At 43.6% G+C, this 24740-nt stretch overlaps 1 protein-coding gene across 5 annotated transcripts in view; it reads right to left on the bottom strand.

Moving 5' to 3' along the window:
* Positions 1 to 24740, bottom strand: part of LOC130117763 (focal adhesion kinase 1-like) — a 102676-nt gene that overhangs the window by 23957 nt on the left and 53979 nt on the right. For 4 of the 5 annotated variants that reach the window (XM_056285976.1, XM_056285973.1, XM_056285972.1 and 1 more), the window contains 14 exons: positions 24348 to 24455; positions 23171 to 23288; positions 22443 to 22473; positions 21339 to 21409; positions 20823 to 20840; positions 20067 to 20123; positions 17345 to 17365; positions 15256 to 15353; positions 12701 to 12785; positions 12141 to 12241; positions 11123 to 11238; positions 10603 to 10703; positions 10312 to 10401; positions 9892 to 10096 (listed from right to left, as the gene is read on the bottom strand). In XM_056285976.1, coding sequence (XP_056141951.1) covers positions 9892 to 10096; positions 10312 to 10401; positions 10603 to 10703; positions 11123 to 11238; positions 12141 to 12241; positions 12701 to 12785; positions 15256 to 15353; positions 17345 to 17365; positions 20067 to 20123; positions 20823 to 20840; positions 21339 to 21409; positions 22443 to 22473; positions 23171 to 23288; positions 24348 to 24455 — 1220 coding nt within the window. Of the gene's footprint in view, positions 1 to 9891; positions 10097 to 10311; positions 10402 to 10602; positions 10704 to 11122; positions 11239 to 12140; positions 12242 to 12700; positions 12786 to 15255; positions 15354 to 17344; positions 17366 to 20066; positions 20182 to 20822; positions 20841 to 21324; positions 21410 to 22442; positions 22474 to 23170; positions 23289 to 24347; positions 24456 to 24740 lie in introns of all 5 variants that reach the window. The other variant, XM_056285974.1, reaches the window with a different exon arrangement.

The raw sequence follows: 24740 nt of genomic DNA, 5'->3' as shown, positions 1-24740 counted from the left end.
CACATGCTTGTCCTAACACAGCCATGGAGTACGCAAACTTCTCACACACTACTACTACTCATACTGACCTCTCCTCCGCCAAGCACACCGCTGAACCAAACACGGGATCCCGGAGCAACACTTTCAACTGCCGAGGAGCCGACGGTGCCACAAAACAGAGCACCGAACACAAGCTGGGCGCCGACAGTCACCTGCACGCTCGCCTCTTTCTCTCTGTCCATCTGCCTCTTACCCTCTCACTACCCCGGCACGGGGACGTGCTTTTTCTGGCAACACCATTACCCTTGTGTTCTGCCCTGCTGTGTGTGTGTGTGTGTGTGTGTGTGTGTGTGTGTGTGTTTGTCCATCCACCTGTCCTAGTCAGTTTTCTGTCAGCTCTAGCCTGTCTTTTCCATTAGCAACACACACACACACACACACACACACACACACACACACACACACACACACACACACACACACACAGCTTCAGTGACTACTAAAATAATTTGGCTCCATTAAGAAAAAAGCTGCAAGGAAAAATCCAAGAAGGTGCGGCACATTGTTGTGCGGCTGTTAACATGACTTCACATCGTTCGTCACCTCTGGATGTTTTGGGGTTTCGGGATAACACACATACTGTGACATTACATTTAGCTTCTAGTAGAAGTTTTTTTTTTTTTGCCTTATTCTCAATTTTTACTTTTGTGTTTTGCTTGGTGTTTCTCAATTTCAATGTCAATTATCAATTTTTGTTTACTTTTTAATTAATTAATTTGTAAAAAAAACTCAATTAAAAAAAATTTTTTTTTGCAAATATTGGGAGTTACAGCGTACTGGTGGTACTAATTTTGGACACAATTTCCTATTGACAGACATTTGAAACCTGCCCGACACTGGTTATTTTAGATCATTTAAATAACTAATTTCAGCTCAAAACAATTCGTTATGTCTTATAATATTCATTTCACATTTCTTTAATGATGCAAACTAGACTTTGAAAACCAACAAACAAACTCAAGAATCTCAATTCCTTTTATTTTTCTCTTAAAAGTCTCATTTACGGCTAATTTGAGAATCTTAAAAATTTCCAATCGGCTGAATCTCCTATTTTATGCGGATTGTTTGGAGATGTTTTTTTTTCCCTTTTTCTTTTTGGTCATTTTCAGGCCGGTTAAAGACTAAATCGACTCATATGTGAACAGTAGAAGAAGAACACTGATCCCCCTCAGACAGTCAAGGTAAGTCAGTTTTATTTATAGCCCATTACCACAAAAATTTGCCTCAGTGGGCTGCATGACCATAAAAGACATCATGCTTAAACACACATAATGACACTAACCTCATCACCTAGTTACATCAACCCCCCACCACCCCTCTCTCTCTCACACACACACACACACACACACACACACACACACACACACACACACACACACACACACACACACTCGCACAAACCACAGCACCACCTGGAATAACAAGGCTGTTTAATCTATTTACTCAGCGCAGGTTGACGGAGCGACGGCAGCATAATCACAATGCTCTGCCCCTGCAGTACTCACGAGTAAAGTTCTCGGCGGCACCTTGTCTGTAGTTTTACAGCATTACTCGATCGATTATCCTCCCGTATTTTTTCATCTGTAAGTTCAGAGTTGACCGAATGAACCGGTGGCCACCATCTTAAGGTACCGTTGTTTTAACCAAGTATCCCATGATCACTTTCCACTTACGAGCTGCTGACGAGCAAAAAAGCACCGGATTCGATATCATCCCACACATTTATGAGAACAGCATGTTACATCATGAATCAAGACTATTTGTGTGATTTTCCCTAATGTATAAACATTTTATACTCGACATATCCTGTGATTTTTTTCCATCACATTATGCTCCTTAACTGCACATCTTTAGCTCCTTTTTTTTTCTTTACAAATGTAAACTACTAATAAGACACGTTAGTCCCTAGCTAACAGGTCTGACCCTTTAGCTGAGTGGTTAGTGATGTCGCCTTGTGGTGCAGTACACCCCGTATCGAATCCCGCACCGGGCAAGAAAATAACCGGTTACACAAAGTTACAAAACATGCCGTCCTTATCACACAAAAATGTGCTGAAGATCCAGCTACTCTGTATGGTTTGTACGGCTCTTCTGTATTTCTTCGTGCGCTAAATCCCGGCAGCGCGTCGTATTACATCAGTTTTCAACACACTGGCTGGCTTCTGCTAGATACTTTTCGATCCGACATAAATTATGCAAAACCACATGCATCGCTTCACAAAACCTAAACCAAAACCTGCGACGCTGCTCGGCACCGCAGACCTCCTCAATGCGTCAGCAATGTTGCAACTATCCATGTAAGGCAGCAGGGTTGCATACTTGTGAAGGGTACTGCTCTTGTACTAGAGCACAAGCATCTGCCATTCTGATGTGTCCTTGAGCAAGACAGATACTTTCCAGGCATGCTGTTCTGTAGCTGAGGACGCACTTTGAGCATTTCGAGGAGGGACACAAGCAAAGAGACACATTCGTCCCTCGAAGATAAAGCGAGTGTCCCTGAAAATGAAAAAAAAATTAGTATAAAAAAAATTACATGTGAGTTAATGGCAGCTGCAAGATTTCTGCAGGTGGGAGCTGTGACGCCAAGTAACAGGACACACCACAAAAGCTGCAGATGAACGGCAAAGTACACTAAACTGTTGGAGAATAAACCCTCTGATCGACAAAACAAAAACCATCGACTGCCCATCGACAACAGCAAAATTACACAACGGAAACCTCTCCTCTCTACAGCGGCGACGCATGAGAGAAGTGGACAAAAACACAAGGAGAAAAGCACTCCAATTTACCTTCGGATGAGCTAACAGCAGCACAGCGTGTGTGGTGAAATCCAGTCAGGAGAAGAAATGTCCACTAAAACGAACCAGAGACATTCTGCACCATCTCTCTGACTCCCAAAGAGCTGTAGGGTCCACGCAGCACCCCCCCCCCGAAAAAGGTATAAAGCCTGTCTGGAACGCCGAACAGCAAACTGCTGCAGTCATTACAACAACAAAAAAAAAGACTAAACACGGGACTCAACAACCAGGATAATATGATCGGCGTCTCTGAAGCTCTGGTCAGATAGCTTTTATCATGGGAATGCAGCGCTACAGTGGCTCTGTCTGCTTTTTTTCCCCCTCTCTCTTTCTTTCCATCTCTGTCTACTTTGTCTCTCGTTTGGAAGCCTGGAGCTCCTGGCAGCTGCCCGCTGTGTAAAAAAAAAAAAAAAAAAACAACACACACACACACATACATATACACACACACACACACACACACACACACATCTAGGAAAACTGTAGTAGTAGCCGAGGGTTGCATATTTGGCAGGAGAACCCTACAATTGATATTATGATATAAAAGCTGGCCAGACCACATGTAAACGAATGCATATGCCCTTATATGGGGCTGCCTTCGCCTATTAAAAGCCACGGGCTCCAGTTAAGATGGTCAATATTGACTTGGTCTCCAGGACACTGAGTGAGAAACAGCAAGTGTTCCTCAGTTTTGCAGTAAATCAGTGCATCGTTTTGAGGAACAAGATATTTCTGCTTTTTTTTTCTTCGTTTGCTTTTTTTTTTAGCACAAAACCCAAACTGAATAAACTCAGTCAGTCAGCCTGAATCTACAGCTCATTAAAAATTACTAGCGCTCTTGTAATGTGGTGGGAGACCAACAACAAGCCTGCAACCCATTTTGGGCACACGGCGAGATCTGCTCTCGGGAACTAGGCTCTAAAGAGAGAGGAGATGGAAGGCACTAAGAGGAGGAAGAGGGGAAAAAGAGGAGCCACTGGAGGAGAGAGGAGAAATACAACTAAACACAGAGGACGGGGAGTAGACAGGAGAATGGAAAGATGAGAGAAAAACACAGGAAGAGGAGTGGACAGGATAGCGGAACGATGAGAGAAGCCGAGCTGAGGTTGAGGAAGGGCAGGAGGTTGAAAAGAAGGCAAGGAGGAAGAGAGGTTTAGAGAGAGGTAGACTCGGGGAAAAGGAAAGAAAAAGAGAAAAGAGGGCAAGCAGTAAGGGTGGAATTAAAGGTGTGAGTCATGCTGGTTTTAAGCAAACTTATAAAACCACAGGAGCTAAATATGCACTCCTGCTTTCCTTTTCGTGTGTGTGTTCGTGTGTGTGTGTGTGTGTGTGAGTGACAGAGAGAGATATGTGTTGAGGGAAACAATGATGGTATCCTGCGGCTGTGCTGATACTGTTACTTGTATGCAATTTAATGTGCCCGTTTGTATTTTTTCCATACACACACACACACACACACACACACACACACGCACACACACACACACACACTATTCTAATGAGTGGGTTTGCCTATTTCATCCATTACTGGTAGATGTATAAAATCAAGCATCCAGCCATGTAATCTCCATAGACAAATATTTGCAGTAGAATGGGTCGTACTAACGAGCTCAATGACTTTCACCATTAATTACGTTTTAATTAATTAATCAAGTTTCCTTTACTAATCCCCTTGGGAAAATTCAGTTACTACAAATTAACCCATCTGTAGTGAGAGAAGGGTGCGGGTTGAGGAGAGCCTGGAGAGGTGGAGGTATGCACTGGAGAGAAGAGGAATAAAAGTCAATAGGAGCAAGACGGAATACCGGTGTGTGAATGAGAGGGAGGACAGTGGAATGTTGAGGATGCAAGGAGTGGAGGTGACGAAGGTGTATGAGTTTAAGTACTTCGGGTCAACTGTCCAAAGTAACGGGGAGTGCAGAAGAGAGGTGAAGAAGAGAGTGCAGGCAGGGTGGAGTGGGTGAAGAAGAGTGTCAGGAGTGATTTGCGACAGAAGGGTACCAGCAAGAGTTGAAGGGAAGGTTTACAAGATGGTTGTGAGACCAGCTATGTTATATGGTTTGGAGACAGTGGCACTGATGAAAAGACAGGAGGCGGAGCTGGAGGTGGCAGAGTTGAAGATGCTAAGATTTTCATTGGGAGTGATGAAGGACAGGATTAGAAATGAATATATTAGAGGGACAGCTCAGGTTGGACGGTTTGGAGACAAAGCAAGAGAGGTAAGATTGAGATGGCTTGGACATCTGTGGAGGAGAGATATTGGGTATATTGGGAGAAGGATGCTGAATATGAAGCTGCCAAGGAAGAGGAAAAGAGGAAGGCCAAAGAGGAGGTTTATGAATGTGGTGAGAGAGGACATGCAGGTGGCTGGTGTGACAGAGGAAGATGCAGAGGACAGGAAGAAACGGAAACAGATGATCCGCTGTGGTGACCCCTAACGGGAGCAGCCGAAAGTTGTAGTAATAGCTGCGATCTATGTAGCTAGGAGCAGTGGGCTGCCGCCTTCATACTGCACCTGGGGACCAACTCGTTCTTTTCCCACTGCCTTGGCCAGGGGCACAGACAGGAGTATAAACCCTAACATGCATGTTTCTTTTGATGGTGGGAGAAACCGAAGCACCCAGAGAAAACCCATGCAGACACAGGGAGAACATGCAAAAGCCACACCGAGGACGACCCGGGGCGATCCCCAAAGGATGACCCTCAAGGTTGGACAACCCCGGGGTTCGAACCCGGGACCTTCTTCTTGCGAGGAGGCAGCGCTAACCACAGGGCCACCATGCCACCCAACATGGTACTGTCATAGGATGCCATGATTCCAACAGGTCGGCTGGTCAAAATTCTGCCCTGCTAGAGCTGCCCCCGATCAACTTTAAGTGCTCTTATTGTGAAGTGGAAACATCTCAGATCAACAACAGCTCAGCCCGTGAAGCGGCAGGCAACACAAGCTAACAAAACGGGACCGCCAATTACCAAAGTGCATAGTGTGTAAAAACCATCTGTCCTTGGTTGCAATGCTCACTACTGAGTTCCAAACTGCCTCTGGAAACAACGTCAGCACAAGAACTGTTTGCCGGGAGGTTAATGAAATGGTTGTCAGTGGCTGAGCAGCCATACACAAGCCTAAGATCGCCATGCACAATGCCAAGCGTCGACTGGAGTAGTGTAAAGCATGACGTCATTGGACTCGGGAGCAGTGCAAACGTGTTCTCTGGAGTTATGAATCACACTTAACTATATGGCAGTCTGACAGATGTATCTGGGTTTGGCAGATGCCAGGAGAATGCTACATGCCCAAATGCACAGTGCCAACTGTAAAGTTTGGTGGAGGAAGAATGGCCTGGGGAAATTTTTCATAGTTTGGGCTAGGCCCCCTAGTTCCAGTAAAGGGAAATCTTAACATTCCAGCACACAATGACATTCTAGAGAATTGTGTGCTTCCAACTCTGTGGCAACAGCTTGGGGAAGGCTCTTTCCTGTTTCAGCATGGCAATGCCCCCATGTACAAAGCGAGGTCCATAAAGACATGGTTTGGTTTGCTGAGTTTGGTGTGGAAGAACTTGGCTGGCCTGCACAGAGCCCTGACCTCAACCCCGTAAGACACCATTGGGATGAATTGGAACGCCGACTGTGAGCCAGGCCTTCTCCTCACTATCAGTGTCCGGCCTCACTAATACTCTTGTCACTGAATGGGAGCGAATCCCCACAGCCATGTTCCAAAATCTAGTGGAGAGCCTACCCAGAAGAGTTGAGGCTGTTGTAGCAGCAAAGGGGGGACCAACTCCATATTAATGTCCATGGTATTGGAATGAGATGTTCAACATGCCCATAGGGGTGTGATGTTCAGGCATCCACATACTTTTTGCCATATGTAGAAAAGGTTTCCTTTGCCTGAGACCAAGTAAAGCTGTTGATAATGCAATGAAATATCAAAAACAGAATAAGTACCTGAGTTATATGTGCAAGCAAGGTGGAGTTGCTGTTTTCATAGCTGCTTTCCGTTTTAGATAGCAGTTCAACAATTTTGATACATTAAGGATTGATACATTGGGCAGCACAGTGGCCCAGTGGTTAGTGCTGTCACCTCACAGCAACAAGGTCCTGGGTTCGCACCCAGGGTTATCCAACCTTGGGGGTCATCCCAGGTCGTCCTCTGTGTGGAGTTTGCATGTTATCCCCGTGTCTGTGGTGGGTTTTCGCTGGATGTTTCAGCTTCCCCCACCATCAAAAAGACATGCATGTTAGGGTTTATACTCCTGTCTGTGCCCGTAACCGAGGCATGGCAAGACGAACTGGAGTTGGTCCCCGGGTGCTGCACGGCGGCTGCCCACACAGCTAGGATGGGTTAAATGCAGAGCAGAATTTCCCCACAGGGATTAATAAAGCATATATATTTATAAAAAAGTCGAGCTATTCACTCATTGCCATTTTTTCTTTCTTCATGACACACCAACTAATTGCCCGTCCAAGAAAACCATTGACATATGCAGTGGCCGGTCAAGTTATTTGTCTCTACATTGTTTCTCCTAGGTAATGCAAGAGTTCATCTAAATTGGGAATTAGTGGTCAAAGGAATAAACTTCCAAAATATCCAAATCTTGTTTTGAAAGTGGACCGATGTCTCTTTGATAATTCTAAGACTTGTATAGATACACAGCCATGGAACTGACTGTATTATTGGTTGCATGTCAAAAGTGAAAGACAAAATAAGAGAAAGAGTTTATTTGGCTGTTTTGTTTATGTCTACGTGTGCTTTATAAAATAGACTTTATCAGACTTCCATCATAAAACAATCAAAACACACCTACTATGTGCACATAAAATGCATGTGCCAAAAAGAGTGGGTTAAGAGGTAAGCTCATTCATCCGTTACCATCATAATGATGGCAATAAACAGCTTCTACTGCGGATTCTGTTGTGCTTGGCTGATGTAGCCACCGACAACGGAAAAACCCTAGAGATTTAGAAACAGATAGCTGACATCATTACCACCACCACCACTCCTAATCCTGGCAGTCAGTCAGTGCTTAAACACAACTTCCCAAAATTTACGAGTCTGTTCATGTATGAATGAGGTGTTTTTTAAGTCACTCTAGCCGGGGGAAAAAAAAAAAAGCTTTGTCTCTCCCTACAACATTAATGGACTACAGGAAGCTCTGTGTCATCTTATCTAGCTTTTGTGTGAAGATGAAGAGGAGCTGTGCTTCACTGGTAAACATGCTTAATCAGTCTTCTGGATTTTTTTAACAAAAATCAGACAATTGTGAGCTGTTGAGAGAGCTTAGAATGTTAAATCATGCGTTTGCATTTTTAAACGTCCAAAATAGAACCAAATAATTTTTGGCATACATCCAAGATGCCTTTTATTTTCCTGCCCATTATTAGTATCATATTATGACTAGCATGATGGTTTTTCTTTGCCTGTGACTAAAAGTTTAAGTCCTTAACCTGATTCAGCAAGTGCTGAAGCTGTGCCTATCTAAAACCTGACTTCAGAAACTCATCCCAAGCATGAAGCGCTTTCCACTGCCTTAGCTGACATGCCCAGACTATCGTCTCCTAATGAGATACAGCTTCTAGCATTGCAAAATGTACCTCTGTTCAAAGCAGAGGTGGCTGTTTGATGTAATATGTGCTCTATGTATCATTTAACATGGAAGCAAAAAAAAAAAAATCTGTATCGCTGCCTTTTGATTCTGTATCAGTCTTGAATGCCGAATCCCCTTTCTGTGGAACAAATTTACCCTTGCGTACTAATAAAGAAACCTTGAACCTTGAACACGGCATGGCCATGAAATCTTACTCACTATCTTTCCCATCATCGCCACTCTGTTACCGTGCCAATCCTGTTGGCATCAACCCAAACAGGAAGCATTTGAGACTGCTCAAGACTAAACTTGTGCAACTATCAGTGTTTCATGGACTGATTATCTTAGCCTAAATTATCTAGATCAGTAGCATTTTATAAAAAAAATATGTATGGTAAAACAAATAAGCCAAATATTGCATCATTAGTCCTCTAGAATCAACACTACGATAATTCAAATTTCATTGGAATTCAAGTAAAGGTCCACGGCCCTCAGACATTTGCCTCTAAACATAATGTCATCTATATCTATGTTAAAAATAGATACTCGAGATAGACTGTGCCTAGACTTTGGGATGTATCCTTTTGTCACCTATGAGTTTTAAAGCACAGTCAAATGTGGGAACCCCCCCCCCCCCAATCTCCCTCGTTTGAAAAAACAACAACAACAAACCATACGCAGGCATTCACTGGTTTGAATAAGAGCCTCAAAAGAAACCCCCTGCAGCCAAAACATTAAATTCACAAGTTCTGTCAGACGACTACAGATTGAAAGATGTTCTGATGTGACGTTGAAACCTTGGGGAAAACATCAGCCAAAAGAAATGGTCTGTCTGTCTGTCTATGTGTCATTATGTCTGCTTTGTCAGGTTGCTGGCCAGAATACCTGTCTGTCCATGTCTTAAGTCGCAGAAACGCCTGCTTTCTTTCCTGTCTGCCCACCAACCAGCCTGTCTGCTTGTCACTCTGCCGAGAAACACTGGAAATGCTTGAAACGCTATATCAAAAATAACATGCAGTCAATGCATGCAGTCAAACACAAAGGTCCAGTATGTTGCTCCATTCGGCCACATTTACTGTGCTAGTAGGTCTGTCTTCTCACCATGTCACATTACCATCACAAAGCCGGAGAGAGAGCGACACCTACTGTTGGAAAAGTGTTCAAATGTGTCTGCGAATGTTCTCATTCATCCAGGTCATGGTTATCCAAAGGAGTTGAATCAAGTGCAACTGGACTTGGTATATATCCGTGAAAATATATATATACCAAGTCCAGAAAATATATATATACCAAGTCCAGTTGCACTTGATTCAACTCCTTTGGATGTTCAAATGTGCTTCCAAGGAGGCACGTCATTCACAGTAGTCAGACCCTTTATTGGAAACTACACACAGAAAGACTGGGCCCAGCTAGGAAACACAGATGTGCATATACACACAGACATATACATATACACTTTCAGGTACCTTAGTTGTGTTTTGAGTTCAGTGAAGCGCGGCCTCTTGCTGGGATCATACGACCAACATTTTGTCATCAAACTGTAGAGAGTAGGCGGGCACTGTGGGGGCATGGCCAGTCGCTCGCCATTCTCTATCCTGCCAATCACATCGTTGTTCTTCACACCCTGGAAAGGCTTGATGCCAAACATCAGAATCTCCCACATGCAAACACCTATGGAGAGAAAGGAGAGAACTGAGGTCAGATAAAATGGTCCAAAAACACAAAAAAACCCAAGAAGAATTAGGATTAGGTCTTGAATCCTGCCAAAAACAAAATTAGGACAAAAAAGGACTTAGACCTGAAAATAAATGTTTGTACATGATCACATATAGTCACACACACATACACACACACACACACACACAAACACATGAGCATCAACTTACCGAACATCCAGACATCACTAGCTGAGGTAAATCTTCTGAAGTTGATTGATTCTGGAGCCATCCATTTAATAGGAAGTTTACCTTTAGAAGCTGGGACACAGGAATGGAGAGGACAACATTTATTAAATGGCCTTTGTGTTTAATTAGCATTTCAACTGTTCATCAGTTTACATTCTCACCGTGGATAATAACTGAATACCTTGATGTGTTTTTGCATTGCAAAGCTAATGAAGGCGATACTGTAGTGTGTGTGTGTGTGTGTTTGTACTAAGCTGTGTGGCATTTAATTACCTTTATAATAAGAACTATCTTCCATGTATCTTGATAGCCCAAAGTCCCCCAGCTTCACACAATCTACTGTCGACACCAGTACGTTTCGCGCAGCGATATCCCTGGAGTGGATACAGACAACATTCAATAGAGAGCTTGACACTTGGGAATTTATGTATTCTGTTATTTATTTTACCACTTTTCACATGTTTTTAACAAAGATAAACTTTCACTTTCCCCTCAGACAAATGTTATGTACATTTCAAAAATATTTCAACATTTTGTTAAAGTTCTCTAGTTGCAATTAAGCCATTGGAAAAATAGGTCATTAGCACTGCAACCGTTCCTTTTTCAAAACAACGGCTACTGTTAGCGCAATGCTCACAATGGCTACTGCATGGATAGTCACAGGAATGCCAACATAACTTACTGGAACACGTTTCCTCTCTCAAGACAGGGTACCGCTACTCTGAGCCCCGACCTCAAAGTGCGTGAACATGTGTTTTTGCTTTTGTGTATGGGTGTGCGGGCACGCGGATACCTGTGTACAAATCGTTTGCTCTCCAGATAGGCCAGTGCTGTGCTGAGCTGGTAGGAGTACAGGATGAGGGTGGCCAAGTCGAGACTGTACTTCCTCACTTGAAGGAATGAACGCAGCTTTGGAGGCCAGAGAGACGTGGATAGAAAGGGAGGAGGAGAAACACACAGAGGCAAAGGCAGAACAGACAGAGTAGTGAGAGAGACATGACAGACATTGCAGAGGGGGGGGGGGGTGAGAGAGTAAAAGACAATAGTTATCTTGACAGCTCTTTTTAACAACCAGGGCTACTGCAGTTACTGCACAGCCAAGGAACAATTTGAGGGGAGATGAAAGGAGGACTCTTTAACAACAAAATATGATTTTCTTTTCTTTTTTGCAATTTTCTCCTTTTCTCCCCAATTGTATCTGGCCAATTACCCCACTCTTTTTTTTCGAGCCTTCCCAGTCGCTGCTCTACCCCCTCTGCGCCGATCTCGGGGGGCACCCCAACTGACCAGAGGAGACAAATACCCACATCCGACTTCCCGCCTGTAGACACAGCCAATTGTGTATGTAGAGATACTCGACCAAGCTGGAGGTAACACGGGGATTCGAACCGCCGACCCCCGTGTTGGTAGGCAACGGAATAGACCGTTATGCTACCCGGGCGCCCAAAATATGATTTTTCACTCAATTTAGCCACAGAAGAAGAAAAACCTTTGAAAGATATCCCTGAAGGACAGCATTTTGAAAACATATTTAAATCTTTTCTCTGAACTGTGGAGCAAAGTATCACATACAGGCTGTTCATATGTATTACGCTTACGTACTGCCAATGTAAGTTTAGTTAATGTCATTGCTTCTCGATTGTTCTGACTTGGCACAAGCCTTCAGTGCCTTGGAAATTTTCCAAATGTGTGTGTGTGTGTGTGTGTGTGTGTGAGTGAGTGAGTGAGTGAATGAGACTGTCACTAACAACCTAGTCAGCTTTATACACTCAGGTACATCCACAGACGAACCAGCGAAACCAGTGTCCTACCTCTCCAAGTGTGCAGAGCTCCATGATGATCCACACGGGATTGTCGGTGATGACTCCCATCAGTTTAACAATGTGGGGGTGGTCAAACTGACGCATGGTCACTACAGGGACAGAAGTATACAGATGCTACTAAGATTCCAAAGATTTCACAAATCAACAGGCATTGTACAAGTATTTACTCAGCGATGGCCATGGAGTATGGTCTTAGATTTACCATGGCCAGCAATGGCAACTCAGATTAGAAAACTGGTTATGAAGGGCCAGGAGGTGAATTAATATCAGCTCTGACCATTTCAGGTGAAATATTGACTTTTCTCATACAGATTTCAACGGGAATTTAGGTGATGATAGTTACATATACTAAGATAATCATCTCCAATAAAAACATAAGCCACAAAGACTGGCTTTGTTCGTTCATTTGGTTTGGTTGTTTGGGAACTCCTAAGGCTTAATTTCTCAAAAACTTCTGGTAAACCATTGGGTTATGCATAGAAACATCTAGGAAAGTGAACAGTAGAATATACAGCACTTATAGGAACACACAAACAAATGAAACTCACATGCTTCCTGGAGAAACTTCTCTCTGACGCTGTCTGACGTCGAGTTCTTACAAGTCTTCACAGCCACAGACAGAGCTGGGTTCTCCTGCACAGACACAGCCCAAATACACAACATCTTGAACATCAGCACTGCCATCCATCCCCATCATCTAGACCTACTGCCCCCAAGCAGGTGAACAAAGAAGGTGAACAGCACATAGCTGTGGAGCTGATGTGTTACCCAGCACTGAGGACATTAGCTTTTGAAGCATTTCTTGGCATTACGGTCCTGTTTGTCTTGTGCATTTTATCTCTGTTCACCTCATCACGTGACGCTATCGTATGTTTTTAACCTTACAGTAAAGCAAACAGTCAATCAAAAGAGAAATAGTCACCATTTAAAAAAAAAAAGAAAAAGAAGATACCTACCCTTGCAAAATGCTTGTGGGCATGAAAGTAAAGCATATTATGGGTTACTACTGAATTTTTGAGCCATCAACACTTGGGTTGTAATTGTGTTTTTGAGGAGGACATCGACTTTGTTTCCGGAATATTGACTGAGGATGTTCAATTCTGGAAGAAAACCCTCCAAACTGCCATGTTCCTTCCTCACCTGAATGAACAATAGTCTTTATGCATGCTCAACAACGCATGCTGAGCAATAGTGTTTTGAATTTTAGCCAGGTCGGGAATGATACCGCCAAGCTATGACAGCCAACCAATGTCACTGGATTTCCTTTCCTGAGATGGGGACTCAGATGTTGGACCTCAAGGTGAGAGGCAGATTTTTTTTTCCTTTTTGGATTCCCCCCTTTTTCTCCCCAGTTGTATCCGGCCAATCACCCCACTTTTCCAAGCCGTCCCAGTCGCTGCTCCACCCCCTCTGCCGATCCGAGGAGAGCTGCAGACTACCATGTCTCCTCTGATACATGTAGGGTCGCCAGCCGCTTCTTTTCACCTGACAGTGAGGCATTTCATCGGGGGAATGTAGCACGTGGAAGGATCACGCTATTCCCCCCAGTTCCCCCTCCCGCCTGAACAGGCGCCCCTACCGACCAGAGGAGGTGCTAATGCAGCGACCAGGACATATACCTGCATCCGGCTTCCCTCCCGCAGACATGGCAAATTGTGTCTGTAGAGACGCCCAGACCAAGCCGGAGGTAACACGTGGATTCGAACCGGAGATCCCTGTCTTGGCAGGTAACGGAATAGACCGCTACGCTACCCAGATGCCGGATGAGAGGCAGAATTGACTGAATTTGTGATCCATAATACATTAACAGTTAGGGTTTCAAAATTCACCTTGAACATATAAACTGTTTCAGACAGTATCTCTAACTGAATGTTACGCTTGTGAAAACAAAGTAGTCAAACATTTTTGACTACTTGGTCATAAAAAAAAAACTTTCAAAAAAGTAATTGGTGTTTTAATTCTCCACTTAATTACAATGTTTTCATCTATTGGTGATTTAATGTTGTTTATACTAGTGTGTTGAAGTGAAAAAATTAGTCAAATTTAGTGACAGTCGGTGTAGCAAAACAAGGTCAGCAGCAGAATTACCCTTGAAAAACAAATCCAGAGACGACAGAGAGACAAGTGAAGCACTTAAAATGAAATCCATGACTTGGATCTTGTTTTTTATTTATTTCATGACTGGCAGTGCCCAAAGTGTGTCAGCCTTTTTTTTTTCTTTTGTGGGAAAATTGACTTTAATGACAATAAAGAACGTGAAACAATGTTTTACAAACAAGGAAAATTTAAAACAAGGACAAGGAAATTTACATATTTGACTAATTTAACAATATTATCCACTCTGGAATGGTATCCAAGATTTGGAGTTGCACGGTTTTGTACGGGCAACAGTCTCTGCAAATCTCTTGAGAACCAACAAGCCTCGATACTGAAACATTTTGGCCGGATTTACAAGGCACAGTTTCCCACTTTTGACACCGAGATGAATAATGACCATTGTAAGATATTTTTTTTCTCCCCAATTGCCCTTGGCCAATTACCCCACTCTTCCGAGCCATCCCGGTCGCTGCTCCACCCCCTCTGCTGAGCCAGCGAGGGCTGCAAACTACCACAAGCCTCCTCCGATACATGAGGAGCCGCCAGCCGCTTCTTTTCACCTGAGAGTGAGGAATTTCACCAGCGGGACGTAGCGCGTGGGAGGATCACGCTATTCCCCCCAGTCCCCCCTCAGCAGGTGCCCCGACCCAACAGAGGAGGGGCTAGTGCAGCGACCAGGACACATACCCACATCCGGCTTCCCACCCGCAGACACGGCCAATTGTGTCCGTAGGGACGCCCGACCAAGCCGGAGGCAACACGGGGATTCAAACCGCTGATCCCCGTGTTGGTAGGCAACAGAGCAGACTTCTACATCACCCGGATGTTAAAGTTTTAACTTATCTGACTGGACTACAATGACTGAACACAACACACATATTATTATGTAAGCGCAAGTCCAATGGCCCTCTTCCACAGTGAGATAAACGTATGTCTTTGCACTGCTCTGTGTGTGTGTGTGTGTGTGTGTGTGTGTGTGTGTGTGTGTGTGTGTGTATGTATATACCGGGCTGATGTAGACTCCTTGGTGGACATCTCCAAACTGTCCTTCTCCTATGCACCGTCCCAGCTCAATGCATTCCCGCTGAATCTCATAGTCCCGTGCTGGACACACAGACGCATGTGATGACAGACACACGAGATGAAAATGAGAAAAAGCAGGTATGTCTTTACTTCTCATTCATAGTCACACATTTCTCTCTCATCTCTTTCTAGCCACTTCTCTCTCACTCACACACAAACACACATTTTGATCAGCGGTTGTATTTACCATGCTTGTCAGAGCAGTAGTGCAGAATCGTCCTCTCATTCTCTCCCTCCATTTATCAATCTCCTTTATTAAGATCTTGATTTTTGATATCTAACCTGATCTGTGTTGGTCAAGGTTCAATGTAAAGTCTGAATATTCCAGGTTGTTCATGACAGCACACCACAACGTGGAGGCCGTCTTTACATCTGCCCTAAATTGCCAAGTGCATATCAAGCAGATCGCCAGGATTATTTTCTTTTGATAGATGCTTAATGGCAACTGCCTGGAAAGCCTGTCAGTTTTCCCCACTGCAGTTTGAGTGTGAAAAACCTCCTATGTGTGTCTTTCCAGAAGTACACAGGTATCAGTGTTACCAAAGAACACAATTTACTATATTCTCCCTTCTTTACCTGGGCTGACTTGAAATTGAGATCTTTATCAAAATATTACCACCTCTGGTTTTAATTAAATTTCATTTTCCCAAAAAATAAAAAGAAGAAAGAGCCCACCCTCCTACTCTGAGCAGCTTGGTTGATACTGCCTTCAGTAGAGCTCAGTCCCAACAGCATGCAACCAACAGCATCAGCACACCGCAGTCAAACATGCTACGTAATACAGACATACAACAGCCAGTAACACGCAATGTGCGTATGAACATGGATTTGAAACTTAATGTACAGCTTTCATGGATAAAGTCAGGCTTTAGTCTGCGTTGACGATCACGAGCTGAAGTCACAATTTGGAATAAACAACTCATTTTCTGACAAAAGACCGGCTCGCTGCAGGTCCAGCCTTAGGACCCCTCTATCCAAAACAGATGGTCCTGGGCACTAGGATTAGATTTCAAAGAGACTTGAGTGTTTCGTCAGTGATGTCTAAAAACAAGCATTTGGCACCCATAGTAACCCCGAGGGGTACAGAAGTAATAATAATGAACATGAATCGGGGAAACCTGTTCTGTGAGAAAGTGGTGCGCCCCGTACCGGCTTGCTAGAACTCAGCTTACCTGACTTTGTCCATAGCATATGTTTATGGATAAATGTAGGGCTATAGATTTCAATGGATTTGATAAACCTACGAATGTACTTGTATTTATTAGTGTATTGCAAATGTGAAAGTACATGGGCAAGGTTTTGCGACAATGCAGATGGAAAATATTGCCTTCTTTCATGGTTGATCTACAAGGCGATGAAGGTTTTATGGAAGAGTAATGGCAAAACTGCCCATCTATAGCGCCCCAAAATAGTGCCTGTTTACAATGATCTCAAAATGAAGGGGGGGGGGGGGGGCGTGCCATGGTTAAAATGGGATTACCCTGTTTCTTAGTGCGCTTGGTTAAAAATGTTAAAACAAATTCATCCGCTCAAAACCCTCCCTTCACGTGCAATTCTTAGGCAAGATAGTGACTATAACTGAGAGTGTTTTTATATAAGGAGTGCAGACATGATTGCACTATATTGCTAGGCTATATCATATGCACTACGTCCGGTATTTAAGATTTGTTGATCGTTGCCTCCTTGTTACTGCTTCATAGATGTCAAGGGTATTCATGCTACGCCATTTTTTTCATCCGGAACAGAAGTTGTTCCACTTTTACTTCAAGGGTTAAAGCGGAGAACAAGATCCTTGATTGACAACTCGGTTCTCAACTACCATCAGTTCACCACACAACCGACAGCACATCAAGAAGAAGGGATAAAAAAAATCAACAGGGGGATACAGAAACAACAGAGAATTTCGTTTTTACACTAGCAAGCAAACATAAAATAAGAACATAATCACAACAACCACCGAGTCAAAGTGGCATCACAATACAACCAGAGTCATTGTATGTTCCAGTCTTTACCTTGATCTAGTCCATAGTATTCTGGCAGAGCGGGTTAGTCACAGAAGACAAAAATCACTAGCTGTCAGGTTAGGAGTCAATACAACGTCACTGTAGAAAGCCTTCACAGATCACATTACCGTCATTACAGCTTTAATGCCCAGGAGAGAGTTCTTTGCTGTGATTATGGGCATGATAGTGGTGCAACGAGGTATAGGCTATTCAGTATGTCTTAATTTTTTATAGTGGGGATTATCACAGTAAAAAAAAATCTAGGTTGTTGTGGCCTTTACATAATGGATACCAGTGCATTACTGTCTGATGTATTTTACTCCCAGTAGTGCGAGTAGGATGAAAAGATACCACAATGATTCAATACACACAGCTATGTGTCACTCTAAGTATGACTAAAACACTAAAACAGGCCAATCAGATTGCTTGGCTGGTATTACCTGTTGTACAATGCAGAAAAAAATTAAACTGGGGTAACATATATTGAATTAAAAAACAACCTAAAAGAGAATTCAGATAAGTTACTCCTATACTGTTAAGCTGGTCATCCACTATGTGTGAACATGAACATCCCTCAAGTTGGCTTGTGTTACAGTGCACAACGATAATCACTTTGCCTTGGACTAAATCGCATACTGCAAATGTTGAGAAAGTGAAATGAGGTATGAGATATAGAGCACATTTTAGAAGAACGTGGATACGCTTGCAGCGCTTCTTTCTGTTTTGCAAAGTACAAAAATCTAAATGTGTGTGACATAGATGTATGTATGTGCTGCATGTCTGTGTTTTCTTTGTATTTTAGATTGTATGTGTATACAGCTGAAGTGAGAGCTATTGATTATGAGTGGTTGAAAAAGCAGAGAAATGTTGGTATTTGGTTGCATGGAACGACTTAAGCCAATGATACCCAGGCAACATCTGAGATTATCAAAACAACAATACCAGCAATTACAGTCAACAATAATTGGTTATCCTTATTACTCTGTACCAGCTGCCAATCCCCTTCCCCGCTGAAGATCATATCTACATTGCCTCTCAGCGTTGCCCATGTATCATCACTCCTTGAACTTGCAGTAGGCTTATTATGGACAACAGGCCTAGATCAATGCCAGCAGGCAGATGTGAAGAGGCACAGCTAGGCAGCGACGGTAGCGCAGCAGGCCGGTTCCACTCAGTTCATATTTATTGAGCGATACTCAAGAGAGAATCTTTACAAAGAAAAAGCCTGAAAAGTCTCGGCCGTGCCAGAAATCTCTCACACTGACCTCTCATAAAAAGAGAAAAGACAGTGACATCTGGACAGACCAGGGAAACATTATGGATTGACTGGTACAGAATGCATTTTTGTTAAATGTACTGTATCGAAATCTAGAAGGTGTGGTCAGATAACGTTGTAATGGTGTACTAAAAAAGTCAGCGGAATCAATGAGAATTCAGGAAGTGGTTGTTTTTTTTTCCCCAGCTAAATCTTGTGACAACTCACTGAAAGCAGATTTAAGCCCTCAGTTCTAAGAATATAGTGACGAGTGTGTGGCTTCCCCTTCGAAACAAGATAAGCTCATGTGACCCTGGAAATTATAGCTGTCCACTCCTCCAGCCCATCAGGCTATTTTATCACCCTTCCATCTATTTACCTTCACAACTATTTATCCATTAAGCAGAGAGAAGTTATCCAACACCAATATCAAAATAACGTTTTAATCAGCAGAGTACTGCATATCATACTGTTATACTTGACTAAAACACTAGACTGCGAGGACAATTAAAAGATCCTATCGCTTTCACCTAATTCCTGATCTTGTTGTTGAGTGTTCTGAATATAATCTTCACCCATGATACAAAAGTATCTGGGGATGAAACAAAATAGATCAAAGTCTAAAGTTTTTCCAAATGTAACTAATTAGTGGTACAAACTAGAAGACTTCCCTCGCTTTGGTCTTAACCCTAATATAGTGTGCGCACACACATACACTTTTTACAGCCACCACAGAAATCTGTACGATATAGTGTCATGGCGTATGGAACAAGCTCCTACAAAACTAGGTTAGAGCTACATACTGTAGCCTGTATCTCAGAGACCCTGTTTCCACTTGGTTTTAATATGCGTTCTGGGTGATCGGATCACAAATGGACGGCGAGACACATCGCCGTTTACACCTGTGTCTATCAGGCGTCTCCAAACGCGTCCTGCTGACCGCTTGTGATCAGATTTTGCTACTCCGAAGAAGAAGAAGATTTCCTGTTACGTCCTTGTTGGGGACGCATCAGGACGCATTAGCATTTACACTACAAAAGTTATGTGGTCAAATGTGTCCCGGACCACCTCGGCAAGTGGTTTGAGCAACCAGTTCACAAAACGTTTTGGTGGTCGTTTACACTTGTATTTAGCGCTGTCCACTTGTGATCCGATCGCATAAAACACATTTTAAAACCAAGTGTAAACGGAGACACACACAAAAAGAGTACCAACACACACACACACACACACACACACACACACACACACACACACACACACACACACACACACACACACACACACACACACACACACACACCATCCAATCAAAAACAGACAAGTCAACGAAAGCCGCCGGTATGCAGAGCACCTGCATACATGCACCCAATGGACACCTGTCAGTGTACTGTTGTACGCAAGGCACATGTTTGTGTGTGTGTGTGTGTGTGTGTGTGTGTGTGTGTGTGTGCATGTATCCATGAGTCTACTCACTTGAAGGCATGGTGTAGGTGTCCTCCTCATCTATGATCTCGGCGTAGTCGTCCGTCTCTGATGCGTTGATGGGAGGTAGAGGAGAAAAAGAGAGGGAAGAGACAAGTTGCCAGAACTCAGCTTTGGACAGAGATACAGTCAGCTAAGGCGCGCTACAAGAAAGTTTGTACAAAATATTGCATTGGTAACTGGTCATTTGTATAGCCCCTCTGCTAGCCACGGCACACAGGTTAAAATGAAGGAGCGATTCCCACCACCTAACATCCATATCAAACATAGACAAATTGAGCGCCACGTACAGCTCAGGCAGCCCACAGTGAAGCTGAGATAAGAGAAAGTGGACAATCCAAAGGAAATGACAGAGCGACAGAAACACGTCGGTGTCCAACAGAAACGCCTTTCCAAAAACCCATCACCGTACCTGTCTCTGAACACACACAACCCCACACTGGTAGCCACACGTATGACACAACCACTACATCGGAGATATGGAGGAGTGAGAGGAGGGAGAGAGATACGGAGAGGAGAGGAAAGGGAGGGGTGTGGATGGATAGTGAGGAATGGAGGGGTGGAAAGGTTTGTTCTTTCCAGAGAAACAAGTAGAGGAAAATCAGGTTGAGTCATGGGTAAGACCACAGATAGATCAACGGGCAGAGATGAAGGGAGAAAAACAGATAGATAATACACACACTCACATTTAACATCGAGCAAATATTTCACTGAATTATTTAAGTGATCGATAAAAGAGATGTTTACCATCGCCACTATTATGACCTGCCGGATCCGCATGCATGGAGAGGGAGAGGAAGAGACCGGGGCGAGTGGGTAGATGAGGGGGGGAGAAAATAGAGAAGAGAGAAAGAGAAGCATTAGTTTGATTGTTAGTTTGTTAGCTTATCAAATAGCTCAAGCGTGTTCTTTCATGCCAGTCCACAGTATGACCAGAGTTGCATTCATTTCACGCTGTGTAAATGTAGTTTTTCATTTTGTCAGTGGTAGAGATAGGAAACACAGGGGACAAAGTGACTGTGGCTCTCCATTAGAACATCTGGTTGGAGGAGGACCCTTCAATACACACACACACACACACAGAAAAGGCTTTATGAGAGGACAGCCAACACTTGTGTGCACACACACACGAAGCCTCTATCGGACTCTCAGCAGTTACAAACACTGTCACCGCTCAGCCTTGACAGCCTTGGAGCAAGAGAGAGACAGACAGACAGACAGACAGAGAGACAGATAGAGAGACAGACACAGAGATATTTTTACCTGAGACACAGACTGCTCTGGTCCGAACTCCATCCATCCGTTTCTCCATCCGTTTCTCATGATTTGACACTCTGGGGAGGTGATAGAGGAGACGAGAGGAGAGGAGAGGCAAGGAGCAGAGTGCAGAAAAGACTTTGGTGTTTCACTGGTATTAACCTTCATCATGTTCTATGCATCCATCCATCCATCCATTATCTGAACCACTTATCCTGCTCTCAGGGTCGCAGGGGTGCTGGAGCCTATCCCAGCAGTCATTGGGCGGCAGGCGGGGAGACACCCTGAACAGGCCACCAGGCCATCACACCGGGCCGACATACACACATTCATACCTAGGGGGCAGTTTAGTATTCCCGATTCACCTGACCTATGTGTATTTGGACTGTGGGAGGAAACTGGAGCTCCGGGAGGAAACCCACACAGACACGGGGAGAAGATGCAAACTCCACACAGAGGACGCCCCGAGACGACCCCCAAGGTTGGACTACCCTGGGGCTTGAACCCAGAACCTTCTTGCTGTGAGGTGACCGGGCTAACCACTGCGCCACCCTGTTCTATGCACAAGCACACAGATTATCCTGTAATTGTTTCTTGGTCACAGCTGTCAGGATTTCACATGCAAGTAGAAACCAAAGAAACAGACTCCACCCACATTTAGGCCAAAGGCAGAACTTGTGCCAGTTTTAATGTAGCTGACCAGCAACAATTTAAATATACATGTAGGAAACTGCAACCACTGTCAAATCCATTGTATTGTGGGTATAATGGATGGGTGTTATTACTTGTATTCAGGATCATAAATTGGAAGTACAACATTCCAGAGCAATAGCTGCAAATTTCAAAAAAAAAAAAATTTTTCTATAAAAAATGGAAGGACTCAAGGGCTGCCTAAACTTTAACATGTGACCTCAGGTCAGTAACATGGAAAACATTATTGAGCTCGATCCTTCATTTCCACTTTTATGTCACTGGGCATTTGCCTAATTTCCACGTCTGTCTTGTAGTGGATGATTTCAAAGCGTTACACATTGCAGTAGTACATTTTACATTTCAATACAATTCTCCTTCATTTGTCACTAAGTGGATATGCGGGGGCAGTTAACTTACTTGGGGATGGATGGCAGGGCTCTGTCCCCCTCTGGAAGACAAAATGAAAAAGACAAAAAAAGACAAAAAAAAGACAAAAGAGGAAGGATTAGAGAAACAACACACTTGCGTAATATGGCACCTTCCTTGCTACTACAGCTATGACAATTATTTTTAGAAAAAGACATTGATCTGATCCCTTGTTAGTTATCTTCTAAAGTGGCAAGCACACAGACTTACTAGTCTACAACCAGAATTCATCCATGTTGGGTGGGTGGGTCATGGTAATTCTCAGCCTAAACTACAGGTTTATGGAAAGTAAAAACAGCTCGTGTGAGGTGTACTGCCTACTACTGCACAGCAACTCTAAACTCACGATTCTGGTGGTTGTTTATTCTGTTTATGCCCATAAATTGCAAAGTATTTGTAAAGTATTCTTTATTTACTGAGTCTGGGTCATGTAATCCATGAAAAATAAAGCTCCAGTTCTTTCCAACCAATGTAATTCTGCGGCTAATAGTCATATTGTTAGGAGATCTGGGGTTGTTTGTGTAAAATTATAGTTATCATGAGAACTATTTAATTCTTCATTGTGTCTCAGGGTAAAAAAAGAGAAAAGAATAGAATACCATTATCACCAACACTATTTCCATCCTCACTTCTCATTGCATAAGTGCAAAACTATGAAGTTAAAAGTGACCCCACACTGTCAAATTCATGCACTTGTTGGAAGTGTGCGATTACCCTACCTTTCTGAACTCTGATGATGAAGGAGTGAGTTTGCGAGGAGACGAGGCGACAGTAGCCGTCAATCAAGTCGGCCATGTTCTCTGCCGTGGTCAGTGATGCAGTGGTGACTGTGAGCGGCTGTACACAGAAACACACCCACACACACACACATAGACAGACACAGGTACACCCACATGTATACACGATCAGAGTAATATACCAACAAGCAGACCAGAACGTACACATGTAGAAAACCGCGGGCAGATGCAGACCTCATCAATGCGGTAACAGACGCAAAGGCAGGCAGACACACACACACACACACAAATACAGAGGGGTTAGTGTAAGAGCTGGACAGAGGGAGGTTTCAGAGTGAGCTTTGACACAAAGAGAGCTTTATCACAAATAACGGCTTCTCCCAATGCACAAACACACTCACTCATTCGTTCACACACGCGTACGCTCAACGTCACACATACACACATGCTTTTCCACTGATGATGCCTGCTATGAATGCACACACAGAATCTCTCCCTCTTACAGACTCATGGCAACACTCATGGAGACAATCATTCTGACACTTGCTCACAGATGCCCACCACACTCAAACCCCTCCTACTTGTCACTCGCTCTTCCCCTTCATCCCATTCGACACCCATCCACTACTATGTTAGTCCTGCAGTCCGCTGAGTATGATGACCTCATACATGGGGCTGAATGTTTGCAAGCTCCCATGAGGTTGGAGCCCGATTCAGAACACAAAGCTGGCTTTACAATTTAATATGTCTTGTTATCCACCACTTCGATGGCTTGCTGTGAGGTTAATGGAGCTAACCTTAGGAAGGGAAACCAAATGAATGACTAGACTTGGCTGACTGTTTTTCTAAATGTATGAGTTCTTGAGAATTTACAAGCAGAGTACACTTTTTTTTTTCCTTACTGTAACCCCTCCTCTCTGTGTAGACCTGTAGTTTAACAGTTATCCATAGAATGTTTTTCACAGGTGAACCAAACAGTGAAAATCCAAACTTGGGGGTGATTACTGAAGAGTGAGTGTTTCTAGCTCTTCCCTCATAATAGGTAGAAGACAGACGAGCATGATGAGAATACAGGTGATGCTCACCGAACAGACACTGAGAATACAATAAACAGTGTGTGTGAGTGATCGTGTTGTGGCCCGTGTGTACACCCTCTCACCTCAGGAGCCCCCGCTACATTGAGCTGCAGCATGCCTTTCCTGTCCTTCTCTTCCATGGCAGAGTATTGGATGGACTGAACCTGGGTAAAGTTAGCCAGATGGGTAGGCTAAAAAGAGAAAGGGAGAGAGAGAGAGAGAGAGAGAGAGAGAGAGAGAGAGAGAGAGAGAGAGAGAGAGAGAGAGAGAGAAGTGATCATGCGTCACAAGCAGCATGTGTGGTTCTGTGTCATTACTTAAATAGCAGAAGTGAGTATTTTATTTGGGGATGAGGTAGCCAAGTTGTATATGTATACGGCAAACATAGTAAGTCCTTAAATAGCTCTCTGAAGCACACCACACCATTAAAACACGAACGAAAAGGGGTTAAAACTGTCTTTTGAAAACGCAAGAGA

This window comes from Lampris incognitus, chromosome 9 (assembly GCF_029633865.1).
Source record: "Lampris incognitus isolate fLamInc1 chromosome 9, fLamInc1.hap2, whole genome shotgun sequence".
Classification (NCBI taxonomy): Eukaryota; Metazoa; Chordata; class Actinopteri; order Lampriformes; family Lampridae; genus Lampris; species Lampris incognitus.
This window is presented reverse-complemented; position numbering and strand designations above follow the sequence as displayed.